Consider the following 21,870-nt stretch of genomic DNA (forward strand, 5'->3'; position numbering starts at 1 on the left):
TCTCATGGGGTTTACTGGTTGCCAATATGTCAAAATGGTCTTTGATAGTGACAACAGAACTATTCAAAACTGTTTTTAATTCAAATAAATGTTAGCATTTTTATAATGAATATAAACTGAATGTAATTTTACAGTGTGGGGCATTAATATATAACACGTAAAAGTGTGGCAACCGGTGATCGGATTGGTATCGGACAATCACAGTGTTAAAATATCAGTTATCGTATCGGCCTCAAATTTCCTGATCGGTGCACCACTACTTGGCAACCACATAGTAACACCCTAGCATCATGGCAGGTAGTTTTGCATGGTCAAGCACCACTCATATTTTCATGTGAAAAATAAAATACAAAGTATGATAAAGGAGTAATAAACTAATATTGAACATAAAACATAAGATGAGACCTCTAAATTAGCTTAGACAGTAAAGCCACAAAATAATTCTCACAGTTCTCAAAATTGCACCAGGTTATTAACATTACTTACCTGAAAACAGTCTGATCTAAATCTAAACCCATAACTGTCTATGCCATGAAAGGCCAAATAAATGAATGAAACCCACAACACAGACGAAATGTAATTAAAATCTACCCTCATCATCTTACTTTCAGTGTTCTACTGCGCCCAGGGATTTGAGGACAGATAACAATATGAGGGGTGAAATAAGGGACAAGACAGCAGAAGTCGCTAATGTGGAGGGGGAAACAACAAACAGAGAATGTTCTCTACAATGTTGATTGCAATTTTGACAATTTGAACAGAGAAGAAAGAGATGACGCACTGACACGAGACACATGAAACTAGTAAAGTGTAGAAGATGCCAGTGACAACGGTCAGATATACCGTCATTTTACAAAAACATCTGACTGCAGGATGCTGCAATTGACCAATCAGAATTATGTATTCCGGAGAGCCATGTAATAGACATACTGAACAGATTAAGGAGTCTCGACGAAAGCAAGACTACAGTATCCAACACCACAAATAAGTAGTTGTGAAAGTCTGAACAACCGCAATAGTAAATGCCGTAATGGAAAGCCGCAACAGATCGTACCACGTTCAATGCTGTTATCCATATTCTGGGCTCGAGGATTCAAATACATACTCTACAATTCACTCACCCCTGGTTAAGGTCATTCTCTGTGTTGTCCAACCAGAGGCGGACGGCTACCGCATTGCCTTCACGGCACTGAGTAAAGATGTCATCCATATTCTCTCACACTGAGTTTTTCGTCCCCTACCAGGAGTGTCCTGGGAGAGGCGTCTGATACAGCTGTTCCCGGAAGACGACAGGTGAGGGCTGACAGAACATCCAGCCACGGGATGGGTGCGATGGGAAAAGTCTCTTTGCTGCCTCAGGGCAAGTGTCTGGTGTCCGTCCTGCAGAGTGACAAGTAGAAGAAAGCTCAAACAAGGTCACCTGAACGGACTGACAGTCACTAGAGAATGATCACAAAAACTGCAAAAAACAAAACTTGGTCAAGAGTCTTTAACTTACTTGCCAATACTTATATTTAAAGGAATAGTTTCACCCAAATATGTTAAATGTGTCATCATTTACTCACCCTCAAGTCTTTTCCAAACAATGCAAATAATTGCTTATTCAGTTCTGATAGGAGTTGAGTACCCAAAGTAATCACGCAGGACTCAAATATCACTCGCTTACGCAGTCTAAAAAAGCACTGTGCCAAGAGAATGTTTCTTTAACTATCTCTGACATCACTCTAACTCATACTTTAGTTAACAGGTCTTTGCAAAGACCTGTCAAACTTATGAAAAGCAACTTCTCAGTTAGCATGTCTGTACAAATATAGCTTTAATAATGTTACATTTACTTATAAAAAAATAAAATAAAAAAAAAGCATCTTCAAATACCTTAAAGCTAGTCCTAACATGAACTATTAAGCACTGTACGTACATTGCCGAGTTTGTGTGACATTGGGATTCTGGAAAGATTTTATAAACAGAGAGCAAATACAGTTGGACATGCAAACAAAAGTGTTCACTTAAATATAGAAAATGACATAAAAGTAACTGTCCAGATAAAAGCAGACTGATATTGATTCAGTTCATTTGTATTTAATCATAAAGACACTAAACATGATAGTGTTTAGACTAGGGATGCACCGATCCGATACCTGGATCGGTATCGGCTCCGATACTGACGTTTTTAAATGGATCGGGTATCGGTCTGACGAGCCTGATCCAAATCCGATACTGTGTGTTAGTCATGTTCATTACTGTCAAGCTCCAAAAATGAACCATAAAAACACCATTAAAGCAGTTCATATGACTCGTGCATTTTATTCAAAGCCACTCGAAGACGTGCGATAGCTCTGTGAATCACAAAAGGCTGTGTTTCATAAGTAAATATATAGTATGCACATGCTGCCCCAGCGTGTTATTGAATGGCGCTGCTCTGTTGACACACACACGCACCTATTTTTAGCCTTCACAGTGGTGCGTAATATTTGAGCGCTACTCAAGAACAGCATTTCAGATGTAGATGCTCAATAGTTCGGTTCACTTATAATATGCATTTAGAACGGCACCGGACGTGCATTTTACCAGAATTTGAATAAGAAGCGAATTAAACTGCTGTGAACTTGCCTACAAACAGACACATACAGGACTTCCTGGAGAGATTAGAATGCCAAAATAAAAGCGTGATGGTTTAAAAGTTAAAGGTGCACGATTGAGATATATTACTATTATAATATATTATTATTATCATTTGTTTACAAATTATAACAATATTTAAGTTGAATGGGTTCCAAAAAATAACTGTGTGAAAAGTGAACTGATAACTTACAACTTGAACAAAAAAAGAGATCTGAATCCTTTAAAGTCCAGATACAAGTTGAGAAAATTTTGCAAAAAAAAAATAAAAAAATCATTTTTTTCTACTGAAGACTTGAAGTCTGGAATTCCTGTTAATTTTGCTGCTATATTATCCAGTATACTAGTTAATAATAAAGTGTTTCTTAATAAGCTATACATTTATATTGAAATAATTTGTAGTTAGAGGTTTGTGTTTCTTTACATATTAAAGAGTACTCCCAATTAGTTCCACACAATAATGTAAAGATATTCTAAACTGATTATGCAAAAAAAAAAAACAAAACAAAAAAAAAAACAACAACACTGGTATCGGCTTGGGACCAGTATTGGCCGATACTGAGATTTCCAATATCAGAATCGGATCGGAAGACAAAAAGTGGTATCAGCGCATCCCTAGTTTAGACAAATTGAAAGAAGGGGAGACAGGTACTATATATGGTTACATAAGCAAACACATAGAGGTTCAGAGAGACAGGAAGAAACACATATATATCAGCCCTCTACATTGCGAGTAAATCACTTGCATATGCGAGTAAATTTCGCACTATGCGACCAAATACGTCTGTTATTAGCCACTGGCAATATTAACATTTCACTGGCCAGTGATAGAGTTGTGTAGTGTCGAAGCACCGAGGCCCTTTTACTGAATAAAAAGCAGCTGATTAAGAAGCTGGATTCAGCCTCGTCTTTCCCTGCATGCTGTCTCATGAGCACTTGTGTCTCATTCAGTTGAACTCCGAGCATCTCAGGGAACCGCACCGCGGACGTCACAAGAGCAGCTCTCTTGAGAGTGTGTGAAGATGAACCACTTCTCAAGTGCTCTGATGTCCACACCATCTACAGAGGCTTGCGCCAAACTCCAGCGAATTTTGTGAACGCAAAGCGCTCCGGTTTCACTTAACGGCCATGTAATGTCAAATGTCCATGGTCATTGTGGGTTTATTCACGCAGTGTTAATAACAGTGAGACAGAGGAGATGCCCTGCTCTATTTCTGTGGAGATAATAAAATGCAAGAAACAGAATCTCAAAGTCTTCCTTCATGAGAAATAAGGGCTTGTGAGTTAATCAGAGAGCCTTAAAATAATGTGTGAAAGTGAAGAATTTAAGGCAGAAATATTTTACTATTGCATAATATAATATAATATCATATAATAGCTATACAGGTTGGCTGGGTTACAAAAGAAAACAAAACATTGAAATATTCCAATGGATCAAAAGTAAATAGGACAAATAAGAGAGATATATTTTAGTTATTTATACATATTTTGATAATTAAAATATTATTTTAAATTGTATACTTTTATATTTGACTGTCATTCATACGTTTTTGAAGCTTGAAAAGGAAATCATATACCCTTATTTTATTATATGACCCAAGATAAATTTGTATAAATTACTTTGTTGTGTGCATGAAGCACACATAGTGAGTTTGTATGGTATTTAATCGTCATATTCGTGAAACATCTAAAACAGACAATTAATCATCATAATAGCAATTATTTGTTTGACAATTAATTGTCAGCCAAATTTCACAATCCTGACCCCTAATTTTCATTATTAGGTTCCTACCTTGTGAATTGTTTTGTTAAAAATGTGTACGAAATTTCAAACAGTGACAACAGCTTGTATCATTATTAAAAATGCGATTTCATGACATCATATAAATTGATAGAATGTGAAATTTGTACATTTTTAAAAAGCTAAAATATGATTAAAATCATAAAGCAAAATATATATATAAAAAAAATTACAATATACTATATTGCGTGAATATATATGAAGAGGCCCTTTCTCTCAGTTTGCTTAATATATTTTTTAGTTACATTATGCTTACATATCATCAAAAGTCTGGCAAGTAAAAACAAAAATGTACTAGCCAATGACGATTCTTTCTCCAACATGATCGTAGAGGGTTGAATATATTCAAAAAACCAGTTATATATTCAAACAGTAGGTAGAGATGTCCTGTATATGTTTAAACAGACAAACATATTGTAAAATATCATTCAGATTGATAGATAGATAACAGACAGACAGACAGACAGACAGACAGACAGACAGACAGACAGACAGACAGACAGACAGACAGACAGGCAGGCAGGCAGGCAGGCAGGCAGGCAAACAGACAGACAGAGATAGAATTATAGAAAACAGACAGAAAACACAGACAGATAGAAAAGACAGATAGATAGAAAAGACAGACAGATAGAGAAAACAGGTAGACAGAAAAGACAGACAGACAGACAGATAGAAAAAACAGACAGACAGATAGAAAAAACAGGCAGACAGATAGAAAAAAACAGGCAGACAGATAGACTGACTGAGATAGAGACAGACAGACAGAAAAAACAGACAGACAGATACATACAGACAGATAGATAGAAAAGACAGACAGAGAAAACAGGTAGACAGAAAAGACAGACAGACAGATAGAAAAAACAGACAGATAGAAAAAACAGGCAGACAGATAGAAAAAACAGGCAGACAGATAGATTGACTGAGATAGAGACAGACAGAAAAAACGGACAGACAGATACATACAGACAGATAGAAAAGGCAGACAGATACACAAACAAACAGATAGAGACAGACAGAGAGAAAAGACAGATAGACAGAAAAGACAGACAGATAGAAAAAACAGACAGACAGACAGATGATAGAGACAGACAGAAAAGACAGACAGACAGATGGATAGAGACAGAAAGACAAACAGAAAAAAGACAGACAGATAGACGGATGAAGATATAGAGACAGATAGACAGACAGATAGAAAAGACAGACAGGCAGACAGATAGACACAGATAGAAATGACAGACAGACAGATTGAAAAGACAGACAGACAGATAGAGAGAGACAGACAGATAGATGGAGATAGATAGATAGAAAAGACAGACAGGTGGACAGATAGACAGACAGACAGAAAAACAGACAGACAGATGATAGAGACAGACAGATAGACGGATGGACATAGACAGACAGATAAAGACAGACAGATAGATAGATAGATAGATAGAACAGACAGATAGATAGATAGATAGATAGAAAAGACAGACAGGCAGATTGAAAAGACAGACAGGCAGATTGAAAAGACAGACAAAAGACAGACAGATTGAAAAGACAGACAGACAGAGTACTGTGTTTTCTCAATCGGATGAGTGACTATGACATTAGCCACGCAGCTAACAGATATTACAGTCAAAGAGCGACTAAAGACCCCTAACTAAGAGTAAACCAAATAAAAAAAAAAAAAATTTAAAAAAAAAACAGCCCAGTCCGATTATTTATTGACTTGCTCATGCTCAAATAATAACCTTTTCAATATACAGTGTATTTACGGCTATGCTACTGTATTTTTCGCCCACAGAGCTAATGTGCTAATACTGTTAGCAATTATATACGCCCACAGTCATTCACTACAAGATCAACACACAATTCATGTTCCCCTCACACACAACCGATCAAAATAACAACTATTACCTGTTTATATGGTCCCTTTTAGCTTGAATGGACTAACAAGTGACCGACACTCTTCCAATGTCCACACCCTACAACTGGATCCAGAGTCTGTGATCTCCTCCCCGCCGAGAGATACACACTCATTCCCCGCAGATAACGTCACTACAGCGCCCTCTGTGGACAGTGAAGAAAACATGCGCCTCAGGACACATTTCTCTTTTGTGCCCGAGGTTATGTCTATTTATATTTCATTCCTATTTCATAATATATATTTAGTTTGAAAGAATACGAGTAAACTAATGGACACAAGATTTCAATCGTTTTGTATTGTAACGTTATTCACGTGTTATTCACTTGTTTTATGTTGCCTCTTGCTGTACATCTACTGTACTGCTTCTAAATAATAATAAAATAAATAAATAAATAAATAAATAAAAGCCCGCCCAGAAAGTAGTAAGTATGCATGGCCTGCTCAGCTACTCTGAAAGCAACACACCATAGCAACCATAGTTACTACAATTATTGTCAATGTTGCAACTTGGTATTAACCAGCACTGTAAAATAATAATCAGGCATGCAAACTACTCACCTTTCAGCTAAAGTCACCTTTTCTGAAGCTAATTTGTCCTAATTGTTTGGTTGTTATTATTATTTGTTTTATTATTATTTTCCTTATTAAAAATCACTTTAAAGGGTTAGTTTGTGTAAAAACTGAAAATAATAATAATAATAATAATAATAAGCTCTCAACACAACAAACAAAAAAATTGAAAATATACATCTGTAACACCTGCTATGACACTTCTCATGAGTTTGCATCCCAGAACAATAAATAAATAAATAAAATAAATCAGAATGATTCTTTCACTTTGAAGAAAACCAATATTGATTTATTATGGTAATTTGTCATAATTAAAATTATATTAACTTTGGTTATTGTCATTTTGAACAGGTAGATTTGCCTTATGATTAGCCTAAATAAGAGTTAATGTATAAAATAATGTCACACACTTCAAACACCAAATGTCATAAGATGCATTGTTGTGTGGTTGTCACTATAATGCTTATAATCACATAAAATGTGATTAAAACAGAAAACAAATCTACTTTTATGTGGATTTTTGTAATAGTTAACAATTAAATTAACCTTGTACACACTCATGAAGGAAAAAGACATTTCTAGTTTTCATAAGATTCATTTTTTATTAAAAGACAGAGTTCACAATTTGACCAGCAATACATTGTTATTCAATGTTGTAATAGAGGTATTTAAATATCATTTATGAAGCCCATCCTACTGCGAATGGTTAACAGTCTTAGAAGACTTTTGTAACTCTTGGCTTTTAAGAATGCATATGCTCTGGGAAATTCATCAGTGCAGCATAAACAACATCTCTTAGATATAGCTTCTCTGCCATCGCCATCAAGGTAGAGTTTGGGAGTTTTGTCTTGTAGACCGTGTTTCCGGGACAGCAGCTGTTACACTGCTGGGCTTTAGATCGAGTTTTTCTACTGGGATAGCTGCTACTGCACTTGAGACAGAACCTGCATCAACTTTAGGTGATGGTACATTAGAACTTGAAGATGTTGAGATTGCTGGTGGCGCAGTTACCAGTCCTTCTAAAGACTCACTCGTAAAGGATTGAGTGTTATTTGTAACCGCAGATACTGCTAACAATGATGCTTCACTTGTTGACAGGGATGGGACAGGCAACTTCGCCGTTTCTGTTGCTTGTGTGGCTGGCTCAAGAATCAAAGGCGTTCCTCCGAAACCTGAGCCATTCTTAGCTGCTGTCTTAATTTCTGATGGATCATTATGAGCTGAAGGTACTCGTGGTGTCTCAAGCCCTGATGTTGGCACATGATCAGCTTTGGAAGAGGGCATCTCCATCACTGGAGAGGATGTAGCAGGGATCTCCAGCACTGATGCAGACAAAGGTAGTGTGTCTGTCAAGACAGCAGATGGGCTTTCTAATGCTGATGCTCCTTCCTGCACTGCAGCTTCAGCTTTTGCAACTTCTGCAGCTTTGCTCTCCATCTCCTGCATCCGCTTCTGCACCATTGCAGGCATCAGCTGCACGTATGTGCCCATCAAACGGTGATTGGTCCTTATCAACTTACCAGCACAATTGTCCACACAACTCTCCTGGAAACAACACAAACAAAAGAGGGAAAAGAATGCATTATAAAATTGGCATGCTGATTATATATACAAGGACAGAGGTGACTCCATTTACAATAACATTCTGCACTGCAGATTTTCTAGTTCTGTTGTCAGATCAGTTCACCTTTAGCCAAAGTTTAACCCTAAAATCAAAGGGAATATTCTGGGTTCAATAGTTAAAGTTAAGCTCATTCAACATTTCTGAGGCATAATGTTGATTACCACATAAACTAATTTTGACTCATCCCTCCTTTTCTTATATATATATATATATATATATATATATATATATATATATATATATATATATATATATAAAGAAACTAGGGATAGGCACGAGTACTCGGTTACTCAGACATGGCAGCAATGATCGGTCATGAAAACGATGATCGATGATGATCACGCATGATGTGACTTTTAACTTAATTCGAAATTCAGTGACAATTACCTGACAACTAAACACAAACATGTCAAAGAGGGAGCATATTTTTAATTTTGAGTTTGATTACTTTGTGATTTTGAGGGGTACATTGATTGTCAGAGACGTCTCATAGCAACCAAAACTGATATGCGACGCAGCAATGCTATCGTTACGATAATCAAAACAAAGAGAGTGTAATTAACCGTGTTTTGAACACCTGTCTGCAAAACATTTGCTAAACACATTTTATTATCATTTAATGTAAGAACTTTGACTCATTAATGGATATTATTCAATAAAAGTGAACGTTTGTCACTGACTGTAAACCTCCCTGCCCTGGGTGCCGAAATGTTTGCATGAAGTAACACACACCTGCATCTCCACGAAATGAATGAAGATTTCAGCACGAGATTAGAAGTTAGAAATAGTTAGAAGTCAGACATAAAGTGTCATTCCGTTGCACTTTCCCCAGTTGAAAGGTGGAAATTCCGACTCTCCGAGTTGAATGTAACGCTTCATGAATCATCACAATATCAACAATACGGAGCATTCTGGTAGCTCAGTGGTAAAATACGCTAGAGTTCGCTAGTTCGAATCCCAGGGCGTGCTGAGTGACTCCAGCCAGGTCTTGTAAGCAACCAAATTGGCCCGGTTGCTAGGGAGGGTAGAGTCACATGGGGTAACCTCTTCGTGGTTGCTATAATGTGGTTTGTTCTCGGTGGGGCGCATGGTGAATTGAGCATGGTTGCCGCGGTGGATGGCGTGAAGCCTCCACACGCGCTATGTCTCCGTGGCAACGCGCTCAACAAGCCACGTGATAAGATGCGCCGGTTGACTGTCTCAGACGCAGAGGCAACTGGGATTCGTCCTCCGCCACCCGGACTGAGGCGAATCACTATGCGACCATGAGGACTTAGAGCGCACTGGGAATTGGGCATTCCAAATTGGGAGAAAAAGGGGAAAAATCCCCCCCCCCCCCCAAAAAAACAAAAAAAAACAAAAAACAAAATACGGAGCATTGCAGCTTTCCCCACAGGAGCGAACACTTGGACACACACACACCAGGTGCATATGGCAGTGGACTCAACGCATATACAGCAGGCGAGTGTTTCAAACAGCTAGACAGAGCGCAGCTAAATGGAACAGAATGCAACATCTTCAAAACTGAACTTCAACTTAACACCCATATTAAAAACGTGATGGTTATGGCGTCTCCTGTTAAGCCAACCGCTTAAAACTAGTACGCGCTTACTAATATTACTACGGTAACCTGAAGGAAGAACAGACAGACCCATGTTATGCACATTCTTTCGTTGAGTTGGGCAGCGAATCTTCACATAATGACAAAATATGATGCATTATATTTTGATTATGCAATCTTTTGTACATTTTGTAACAGATTATTTTATAACAGCCAATAATAATGAATAAACGATACGTTGGAACAACAAGACGCAATTCAGCAGCCAAAGATGTTTGTCAAACATGTTATTATATATGTATAGTTATGTACATGTCATTGCCCCTCGAGTACTCGACTACTCAAGTAGGCAAAATTACCAAAATGCCCATCCCTACTTAAACCCTCCAAAAATTGGCCCAGTTCATTTCTATTGTATGTGCCTAGCACTAACCTTGATTTTTGCTTTTTTTTGTTTAACCCTCCTATGGTATTTGGTCATTTTTTACAGATTTTTTTTCTTTTCATTTAATAAAAATGGTTTCCTTTATCTGAGCAGTACAAGACTTGGTGACTTTCTCTCCATTTGCCATCTTAACATACAAAAAAAAATAAAATAAATAAAAAAAAAATTGGGCTTAATTTATCCAAGTGGTCGAAAAAAAAGTGACACCTTTGGTATTCATTGATGACAGCAATCTGACTCACTCATACACACACACACACACACACACACACACACACACGTTTGCAAAATACATTTTTACTATAGAAAGTTTGAAATTGCTAAATGTTTACGCTGATTCTTCTGTTTAATACTCTAATTGAATTTTCAAAATTTTGCAGTTCATTTCATTTTCTTGACATCATTATGCATTTACTCTGAGTTATTACATTTTTATGTTTTCAATAAATGATTGGTAGAAAAATGCTTATTCTTTGTCTTCTCTTTGTAACACCATGGTCAGGTTGAATTGGAAGCATAATGACATTAACTTTAAAAACTGATACTTCAAATAATAGTTTGATAATGTCTAAATATATATCCAAATGCATATCTTGTGATAAAATATCAAATTAGGTTACAACAAGCCATCAGACTACACAGTAAGTGGCTACAGTCATTTACTGGCTGTTACTGGAATGACATGGTTTTCAAGTCACGTTATTTATATATTGTTCACCAGATGGCAGCAATGTGCCTCCAATTTATGCCGCATTCTTATATTTTCTTCATGTTTCAACTTATAGAAGTGTAGGCTCTGAATAAAAATTACAAAATAAAAAGTGCTTATTTATGTATGCAAATTAATGGTAAAATTTTGAAATGTACATTTAAACAAGTTCAAAATAGCATAAAATCCCAAAAGAAATGCATAATTGTATTTTTCTTACTCCAGGGAAGCAGAAATGGTATCATTAACATCATAAAAAAAGGGTTACAATGACACTTCTGGACAAAAATGACGCAAATACCAAAGGGAGGTGCCATTTTTCAATACCATAGGAGGATTAAAGGAGGGACAAGTCAAAATTATTTTTTGTTGTAATCAACATTATGCCACAAATGCTGTTGACTGAGCTCAACTTGTACTGAACCTGGAATATTCATTTAATGTATTTATTATTATTATTATCATTTTATTTTTTTACATTAAGTGGTCTTTTAATCTAATACCACACATATGCCTCAATTAGTGTGTTTTTGATCATGTGAACTAATTGTTTTTATTTTGGCTTTTTTTATTATTATTATTAAAATGGAGTTTGTAATAATACCTCCAGTTAAGTGTTTCTTTTAATTTTATTATTTTATTTTTGTTACCATTTTTCATAATAAAGTACATAGCAAGCATTTTTAGCAGATGCTTTTTCCATATATTTACAGCTGTTGTTGTTGTTTTTACAAATATACACATTTAATTTACAAAACAATCTTTTTATTCTGCGTAAACATTCTATGGAAGAAAGGTAAGCTAGACTGATTTTAAGGTTCATTTTGTGTAATTAAATCTGCCTCACCTCGTCCATTGTCAGATTTCTGTAGTTAAAGTTGCTTGTGCATCGCTGGAAGCAGATTTCCGTCATGCGATTGTAAACGAGAAGAAAGTCCCGCAACTACATCACAAAAACAGAACAATATGATTATGCCCATATTCAATTACCGTCAAAATTGAGAGATGCGCGAGAAGGTTGCACGGGCTAGCTGTCATACTTACATTTCGAAGTTGTCCGTCAGGGTCCATGGCAATATTGCTGGCAGTATATATCAAGAGAAATGTCTAGTAAATATGTTTTAATTAAATAAATCGAAATGCAACAACAGAATTTATGGCCAAGAGCTGTCGCATGACTTTCAGCAGCAGGCGTCCATGTTTACAATCACGTGACCAAAATACGTCAGTGAGGTGCGGGCGGAAGTTTGTGCTGTGACGTTCTTGTTCCGGCCTAGTTGCAAAATCTGTTTTAAAATGAAAACCCCAGAAAACCACAATCTTTTTATTTTGTATAATTTGTATCTTTTATTTTTGTATAATGTGAACCGAACTGTATTTTAACAAAAAAAGATACACAATTTTGACGATATTTGGCCCTCGCATTTGACATTGAATTATTACAATAGTAACCTTAGCCAAAATTCAGTTACTAGAGTTGTATTTTTTTGTCACATTGGTAAATAATAACAGGTTACCTCAGTTCTATAGTAGTAGCAACTGTAGTTTGGTATTTACTGTGCTTATCATGGCAAAGAGGCATTCTTTAAAGATTTAAAAGACAAAGTGAAACAAACATTTATATATATATATATATATATATATATATATATATATATATATATATATATATATATATATATATATATAAGCAATATCACAGGAGCAAGAGTGTGATATCACCCTACATTAGCACTGCTGTGATTTGGCCGCAGGCCGACAGGTAATTCAGACAAGTCACATTAAAAATCTATGAAACAACATATTATAAGTTATAAAACATCTTATTTTAATTTTGTACATAGTACATCGTTACACCAAATGACTTGAATATTCATAAATATACTTTTGCACAAACATTTATTTTTGTCTTAAACATCTTAAAATACAGCAATAAGAATCAAGCAGATAAATATCTGTTAACATATTTTTCTTAGTACATGTATAGTCTTCAAATGCAAGAAAAAAGAAAGCAAATTGGAGGAAATTCTCTATTTGACACAACCTCTGAAGAGATGTTGATTTCCACTGCATACATTTGCAAAGACAGATATGAGAATTTTCTCACTTGTCATCCAAGTTCTACACAACACACGCAGGCCTGTGACCCGTGTTATACGACGACGTTAAGTTCTTTCGCTTGTAAATTCTGAGCTGTTTCCAGTTCCGTCCCACAGTATGCTGTGATTATTTTATAGACAAAAAAGTTTTTTTTTTTTTTTTTACTCAAACTGTTAACTATTCTGTTCTAGACATTGTCTTGATCTACCGAGTGAGTGATCAAAACCTTCATGCAAATTTCTGCTCACTTTCTCTCCATTGTCATCTCTCTCCTGTTCTCTTTCTTTTTCTTTCTCCCTCTCCCTCTCTCTCTCCCTCTCTTCTGCCTCCAGGGCTACTTGATGGCTGTTGAGGTAGATACTATGGCGGGATACCATGAGACTGCTGGTCCGGGATGGGAGGGTGACTTCATCCTCGGTGTCCTGGTCCAGGCAGTTCTGTTGGGCAGAAGGTTGCGAACATGTTTTGGCCTGGTGAGTCTGACCCTGTTTTTGGTATTTTCTCTTCTTCCTATGCTTTTTATTGGCAGTCAGATCCAAAGAGGCATAAGACACATCTCCCTGCTGGACCTGTGAGATAATGAAACACAGGGTTGTAAGTCTTTTTTAAAAATCATTATATAACACATTTAATACAGTGGAAAAATATACAAATGATGTTCATACAAATGAACTGCACAATTGTGCAGAATAAGCTGCAAAAATAAAGGGTATTTTTTTGTTCAATTTTATTAACTGATTAGCTCAGTGACCACTTCTGGAGATGACAAATGAGCGTCTAATGTGCTATGAGTGAGTCATTGAATCATTTTGAGTTGTTTACGACCGAAATCTACCAAGAGACTTTAGTGTTAAAGCATTAAATGAACAAAGCAGATCTATATTCTTCCTTCAGTCTGAGCATTATTTTTCATCCAAAAACACAACAATAATAGTCTAATAATAGTGAGTTTCAATAACGTCCTTCTCCTTCATTAAAACTTGCATGACTACAAATCTACTGAGTTCAGTAGAATGTTTGAGAATTATAAACACAAAGCAGATCTATGGTATCATTTTCCTACGGTATTTAAACTGCTGAGCATTACTTTTACCAGAAAAGAGGACAATCATAGACTAATAATAATAATTTTGAGTTTCAATAAAGTTCTTTCGTCATTGTAAAGCACATTTTACATGAGTTGAGTCGAGGCGTCAACGCTCCGTTCAACACCAGCATCAATCGCTGCATTGCCCTCCACATGACAAGCGTTACAGAAAGCGTTACGGAGGGGCGATTTTACGAGTTTGCCACGCAAGAAAGTGGGAGATGTGCACAATAAACATTGAATACATGTATTTGGAAGACAGAGAGAAAAAAACAGTTGCTTTGATAGCAGAAAGTAATAAAATGAGTCATTTATGTTTAGTTCTTGGCGTTTTCTTGGTGAATTTAAATTAGTTTAATAACTGGGGTCTCTGATACTCGGAAATGATAAGGTAATGTATAATTACAATAAATTATGAGACATTCAGTATCAGTTTTTAAATATTTCTTGTTGCTTTGCACTCTCAAAGACATTTTGTAAACCACAAACATGTGTGGTAAAACACTTTGGTGTAAAGTGGCTTCACTTCATAGACTTCAATGTATTCTGCAGCGCTGACGTGAGTCACGTGAAGGCCCCTTAACGTGTATAAACATCATTCACTTTTACACATTAATCGCAGCTCTTCTGCCCTTTTCTCTCCTTGATGAACAAAGAAGACGAAAGATGCTGAAGTGAATGAACAACATGCCCCTCTCATTCAGATGGTCGATACATATTTACCAGGTTATTCAGCTTGTTTACAAATGAGAAGTTTCACGAGTACCCCTTCTTCAGAGTTCAAGCTCTATTTCCTGTCAGACACAGATTCACTGTGCACACGCTGCTGTAATCAATCAAGTGATCTGCCTCGGTAGGACTGCGGTTGCCAAGCACGTGGTTGACTACTGCTGTAATCAACCAAGACCCCCGATTATTTTTAATTTATTTTTAATTTATTTTGTGACAATCTTTCACAGCACACTAGTGTGCCATGGCACAGTGGTTGGGAAACACTGACTTAAAGGGATAGTTCACCCAAAAATGAACATTCCCTCATCTTTTACTCACCCTCATGCCATCCCAGATGTGTATGAATTTATTTCTTCTGCAGAACACACACAAAGCTTTTTAGAAAAAAATTTCAAGTGAATGGGTACCAAAATTTTGAAGCTCCAAAAGCATATAAAGGCAGCATAATATAAATCCATAAGACTCCAGTGGTGAATCTACATCTCCAGAAGCGATATGATAAGTGTGGGTGAGAAACAGATCAATATTTAAGTCCTTTTTTACTATTTATTCTCCTCCCTGCCCAGTAGGTGGCGATCTGCATGAAGAATGTGAATCACCAAAAACAAAAGAACAATGTGAATGTGAAAGTGAAAGTGGAGATTGATAGTAAAAAAGGGCTTAAATATTAATCTTTCTCACCCACACCCATCATATCACTTCTGAAGATATGGATTTAACCACTGGAGTCATATGGATATCTTTTATACTGCCTTTCAAAATATTGGTCACCATTCACTTGCATTGTGAGGACCTACAGAGCTGAAATATTCTTCTAAAAATCTTTGTTTGTGTTCAGCAGAAGAAAGAAAGTCATACATATCTGGGATGGTAGTAAATGGAGTAAATGATGAGTGAATTAAAATTTTGTGGGTGAACTATTCCTTTAAAAGTAGTATTTCTAGTTGTTGTTGCCTGAATATTATGTGAGACAGAGAAGTAATGAATAGTTTGACTTTTGATTTTGAACTTTTTACAAACCTCACAAGCATTACCTTGCTCTCATTTGGTATTCAGGTTAAAATACAACACAATAAAGGCCATCAAAATAATTTTGCAATAGCTAATTCTCAGTCTTCCGCCATAAACCTGACATTACCATATTTCACGACCCTAATTTAAGGTCACTGGCAAAACTAGCGTCAAAATTGTTGATATGTTGACAAAAACTCAGTACATTCTTGCAGTACAGTAATTGCTGCTAAACCTTGAATGTCTAGCTAACAAGTTATTATTGTGGGATAAGAATGATACCTTTGACACTCAATGCTGCACAGTGGTCTGAGAACTTTGACCACAGATGCCTGTATTTAAAGGCCTGCTCATGTGACTGCTTTTTATAAAATGTGTGGGGGTTCATGACTAAAATGGATTTCATGTATAAATAGATTTTCACACAGTTGTCTATGCTGCTGCTTTGAAATTCCATGAAAGCTGAAAAAGTAAGCCACTGTCATTAAGGTGATTTTGTAAACCGACACACAATGCAGTACTGTAAGTTAAAGATTTGCTTTCTCATTTTGAGGCTCTTTTTTAAGTGTTTGGAATACTTGCTACATGCAAGATGAAACAGATTGCTACTGTACAAGACAGACAGCTCAGCAATAAAATGCACATATCAAGTTTTACACCACTAGAGTTTAATGTGCAAATGCTTTGGTTGGCATCTAATAATAAACTAACTAACTAACTACTTTACATAAATATTAATAAAAAACAAATCATTAAATAAGTGAAAAGTGTGGATGAACATAACATGTTTTTTATCAAAACACAAATAAAGCCTGGAGACGATCATGTTTTTAAGGTTAACGCATAAACGAACTAGCTTTTTTTAATTATGATTTTATGTCTGCTAGTTCATGTACCATAACTATAGTTTAGAAGTGTGATGTGTCATTTAAATACACTGCGTGCCCAATTATTAGGCAAGTGGGTATTCTGATCTTATCATTATTTCCATGCACATTTTCCAACTCCAAACCATATAAACTTGAATGCTTATTGGATTCAATCATTTTCAGGTGATATATATTTGTGTAATGAGGGAGGGTGTGGCGAAAGTGACTAACACCTTATATCAAGGTGCGTTCATTACCTCAGGTAAAATGGGCCAAAAAAGAGATTTAACTGACACTGAAAAGTCAAATATTGTAAAATGGTTTTCAGATGGATGCAACACTATTGAAATAGCTAAACTATTGAGGCGTGACCATCGGACAATTAAATGTTTTGTTGCGAATAGTCAACTGGGGTGCAAAAAAAAAACGCATGGAGAAGAAAAGGCGCAAATTAACCGCAAAAGTCTTGAGAAGAATTAAACGTGAAGCTACCAGGAACCCATTATCCTCCAATGCTACCATATTCCAGAACTGCAACCTACTTGGAGTGTCCAGAAGTACAAGGTGTCAAGTGCTCAGAGACATGGCCAAGGTCAATAAGGCTGAAGCATGACCACCACTGAATATATTCTCAAGCTGAAGCGTCAAGATTGTGCAAAGAAATACCTGAAGACAGATTTTTCAAAGGTTTTATGGACAGATTAAATGAGAGTGACTCTTGATGGACGAGCTGGATGGGCCCATGGCTGGATCACTAATGGACACAGGGCACCACTTCGGGTCAGGTGCCAGCAAGGTGGAGGAGGGGTACTGGTATGGGCTGCTACCATTAAGGATGAGGTAGTTGGACCTTTTCGAGTTGAAGATGGACTGAAACTCAACCTACTGCCAGTTTCTGGAAAGTACTTTCTTCAAGCAGTGGTACAGGAAGAAGTCCTCAGCATTCAAGAAGGCCATGATCTTTATGCAGGACAATGCTTCATCACATGCACCCAAGTACTCCACTGCTTGGCTAGCCTGCAAGGGTACTCCACTCCAAGTACTCCACTGCTTCCTCACCTGACTAAAATCCTATGGAGAACTTGTGGGCCCTTCTCAAACGTGAGATTTACAGTGAGGGAAGACAATACATCTCTTTGAACAGCATTTGGGAGGCTGTGGTTGCTGCTTCAGCGAAAGTTGATCGTAAACAGATCAAGAAACAGACAGACTCCATGGATGGAAGGCTCATGGCAGTTATTGAAAAGAAGGGTGGCTATATTGGTCACTGAATATTTTTGAAAGGCCAAAAATGTTATTTAATTGTCATTTTGTGTAACTTATTTGTTGCACCTACTCTAAAAATTGAGAATCAACAATTGAGTTAAGAGAAATTATTTTTGTAATTTAGTTGCCTAATAATTGTGCACACTAATAGTTGCCTAATATGTGTGCACACTTATATATTCCCCTGAGAAAGACAAAACTCACTTTTTTTTTTGTTAAACATTCAGGTTTGAGGTTCAATAACATTTTGGATTGACTGAGAGCATTGTGTTTGTTCAACAATAAAATTAATCCTGAGGAATACAATTTGCCTAATAATTGGGCACACAGTGTAATGAAATCAAGTATTATTTTAAATTATTTAACAAAAAAAGTGCATTGAATAACGCCAAATGTGCACAATTTCTAAGAGATTTTTAAGAAGGCCATACCTTTAAAACCCGCTTTGCTGCGCTTGCATGTGACATTTGTTCATAGCACACATTTTCAGAAATTCCGAAAGTTCCTGGACAAAACAAATATTAAATCATTAAATACATACCAATACCTCCCTCTGAATTTTAAGGTTTTTCAACAAGTCTCATAGTTTACGTTTGGGGTCACACCCATGATAGTTTTTTTTTGGTACATATATAAATATCAAACTACACTGGATTACTGTGAGATGAACCCACCTCCTCCATCTAAACATATATTCCCATAAATTGGATTTTCCTGTCTTTCCATCTCATCCTCAAACCTGCACAACATAGAACCAAAATGTAATTTAAATGTTTCAAAAGCTGGTGGCTGTGAAATTAGATAATAACAATTATTGGAATAAATCAAACCATTTGTAATCAATGTAAAATCAGAACATTTTAACTGTATTGTCACATGCAAATGATCAAAAAATTTATGCAAACAATGTGCTAATTGTCACCTGTCTGACTGCATTGAATTTCGACGGAATGGCTCCTCTCCATATTCAAATATGTCTCTGTTTGCTGATTGAAAATGATGGTAATGACAAAATAATAATAATAATATTACAAGCTTGCATTATAAATTTGTCAAAAAATTGTCTCGTGTATTTTCTGTAAAAAAAAAAAATTCTAATAATTTTATTTGCATGCATGAAGCATACCTGCTTTGCGTCTTTCCTGTCTTCTTAATAAATAGAGTGCAACATTTAAACACACAGATATCAGCAGTGCTATAGATGTCAGAGAAACAGCCACATATGCACCGATGCATTGAAAATCTAAAGAGAGAGATACTGTAAATTTCAGGACAAATTTAATTTTATTTATTAAATTATTTGTCTATTATTTATCTTATAATTTTTTTTTTTTTTATAATAATTTTGTTGTACAGTAGCATACTGTATATTTTGTCTGGTGGTTATCAATATAAATAGATAAAACAGACAGAAATTATAATTAGACAAAAACAGACAGACTTTTGGTGCAGTTATTATGCTGTGCAAAACAAATATATTGCCATTGCCATTGGGATAAAGACTAAAATTACCGATATGCTAAAGGTGTTAACTTAAATGTCTCATATTTTGTCAGCTCAAATCATTGAAAAAATTGGTAGAAAAAAGTTGACTATGAGATACGCTAGCTTTCATGACATATAGAACTTCATAAATCTGCAAATTTTGCTATCACCAATGTAATTAATATACTTCAATCACTATCATCAATTTAATTATGTGTTTTTTATCAGTTTTTTATCAGTATGTGCAGAGTATTAACTTAATAATATATTCAATATTATCAAAAAGAAGCTTTCAAGTATGTCAGAAGTTAATTATGTGCCAGTATTATAAAAAGTATACCCTAACACCTCAAATTGAATCAACTTGCAATATGAAAGAACAAATACATTTCAGTGTGCCATAACACAACAATATCTACTGATCGACAAAAGAGCTTTCACTGAAAAACAGTAACAGAGTCCTATCATTTGTGGTCACATTCACATATATATGTTAAAGCTGAATAAATGAAACAGCATTCAACTTACCTGACATCTTGAATTTGGCTCAAATGGTCAATAAATTTCTTGTCTTATAAAACCCTTCAACTGTACGTGAGCATGTTGAAGGAGCAGTGCACCAGTCTTGCTGCTATTTTTATCGTCTTTAGACTTTTTCGGTTACAAACAGGAAACGTGGCGACTAACTTACTCGTTGCAAACATTCACATCACAAGAGACACACTGATTCTGCCTGTATAGTGAAGTGTCATAAAACACTGTTTCCCTGTTTTCACTTTAGACATACATTGAGAGCATTTAGTCCTTGCAGTTATCATATTATTTATTCAAATGTAATTAGAAACTGTGTCGAATGCTTTTTAAAATACTTTTAATTTGTTTTAATGAAGGCTCGTTGTCATTGCTTGACCCTTTTTTATTTATTGTTTTGTGTGCAAAATTTGGAAAGTCACTTAGGTTCCTTTTCTCTTATTTTTCCTCTATAAATGTTGTTGCTTATTAGTGATATATCTAATCTTGCACTGATATAATTCACTTCAACAGCAAAATCATGCTGTTATTTTGAAAATGAAAGAAATAAATTCTTTTGACAATTATATTTTTAGTAGTAATGCATTTCCAAATTATTTATTGTATACTAAAATTGAAACCGTAACACTGAAAAAAGCACAACATTTAATTGAATTACATGTAGCTAAAATGCTAAAAATAAAATCTTGTTATGAACACAAATGTTCCTATATTTAAAATGTAGTGGAACATTTCATTAGGTACTCAAGTGACATTTATTTTTATTTTTTTTCAAAAGAAGAAAAATATTAAAATCAACACTGTCCTATATTCCATGAAGCAAGGATGATTACACAAATTAAAAAAAAAAAAAATTTTATATTTGTTTTGTACAAATTTGGCCATTATGTTCCTCTATAGTGACTATAATTGGTTTTCTCACGCTATCAGTAAATTACTGAAAAAATATTTTGGACAATAGTACATTGCAGACGTGATTATATGATGCAGGATACTGATGATCTCAGCATCAAAACAATCAATCCTTTTTTCTGAATTTTCCATTTCCGACCACAAGTGCAAGTGCAGGAAACGTCCCTTTCACTGAACATGTAGCTGTTGTTTTAGCAAAGAACCACAATGTACAGAACTCTGTACAAAAAGCACCTTTGTACTCTCTCTCTCTCTCTCTCTCTCTCTCTCTCTCTCTCTCTCCCTCTCTCTCTCTCTCTCTCTCTCTCTCTCTCTCTCTCTCCCTATCTCCCTCTCTCTCTCTCTCTCTCTCTCTCTCTTGTTTTCTCACTCTGTTTAATACACAATACACATACACACTATATCAGGCATATTTCTCTGCCAGAAATGGCTTCCATTTCCATCTTAAAGGAATATTCCAGGTTCAATATAAGTTAAGCTCAGTCGACAGCATTTGTGCCATAATATTGATTACTACAAAAATTACTTTAGACTTGTCCCTCCTGTTCTTTAAAAAAAAAAAGCAAAAATCTGGGTTACAGTGAGGCACTTATAATGAAAGTGAATGGGGCCAGTCCTTAAGCACTAAAATACTCACTG

At 35.7% G+C, this 21,870-nt stretch overlaps 3 protein-coding genes across 3 annotated transcripts in view; all 3 read right to left on the reverse strand.

The window, feature by feature from the left end:
• LOC127433397 (integrin-linked protein kinase) overlaps nucleotides 1–6,457 on the reverse strand; it is a 32,990-nt gene extending 26,533 nt beyond the window's left edge. Inside the window, exons 1-2 of the mRNA XM_051685269.1 lie at nucleotides 6,320–6,457; nucleotides 1,122–1,380 (exon numbers count right to left, since the gene is read on the reverse strand). Coding sequence (XP_051541229.1) covers nucleotides 1,122–1,210 — 89 coding nt within the window. The 5' untranslated portion in view covers nucleotides 1,211–1,380; nucleotides 6,320–6,457. The remainder of the gene's footprint in view (nucleotides 1–1,121; nucleotides 1,381–6,319) is intronic.
• Nucleotides 6,458–7,484: 1,027 nt separating this feature from the next.
• On the reverse strand, nucleotides 7,485–12,452 carry LOC127433399 (mitochondrial import inner membrane translocase subunit Tim10 B-like). Its single transcript, XM_051685271.1, has 3 exons — nucleotides 12,283–12,452; nucleotides 12,086–12,181; nucleotides 7,485–8,444 (listed from the first exon to the last, which is right to left on the reverse strand). The coding sequence occupies exons 1-3, from the start codon at nucleotides 12,307–12,309 to the stop codon at nucleotides 7,722–7,724; spliced, it is 846 nt and encodes a 281-aa protein (XP_051541231.1). The 5' UTR covers nucleotides 12,310–12,452; the 3' UTR covers nucleotides 7,485–7,721.
• A 523-nt stretch (nucleotides 12,453–12,975) lies between these two features.
• Nucleotides 12,976–20,491, reverse strand: LOC127433400 (uncharacterized). The gene is made up of 6 exons (XM_051685272.1): nucleotides 20,317–20,491; nucleotides 19,430–19,546; nucleotides 19,226–19,289; nucleotides 18,978–19,042; nucleotides 18,735–18,808; nucleotides 12,976–13,907 (listed from the first exon to the last, which is right to left on the reverse strand). The coding sequence occupies exons 1-6, from the start codon at nucleotides 20,321–20,323 to the stop codon at nucleotides 13,512–13,514; spliced, it is 723 nt and encodes a 240-aa protein (XP_051541232.1). The 5' UTR covers nucleotides 20,324–20,491; the 3' UTR covers nucleotides 12,976–13,511.
• Nucleotides 20,492–21,870: the final 1,379 nt, after the last annotated feature.

The sequence above is a fragment of the Myxocyprinus asiaticus genome, chromosome 43 (genome assembly GCF_019703515.2).
Source record: "Myxocyprinus asiaticus isolate MX2 ecotype Aquarium Trade chromosome 43, UBuf_Myxa_2, whole genome shotgun sequence".
NCBI lineage: Eukaryota > Metazoa > Chordata > Actinopteri > Cypriniformes > Catostomidae > Myxocyprinus > Myxocyprinus asiaticus.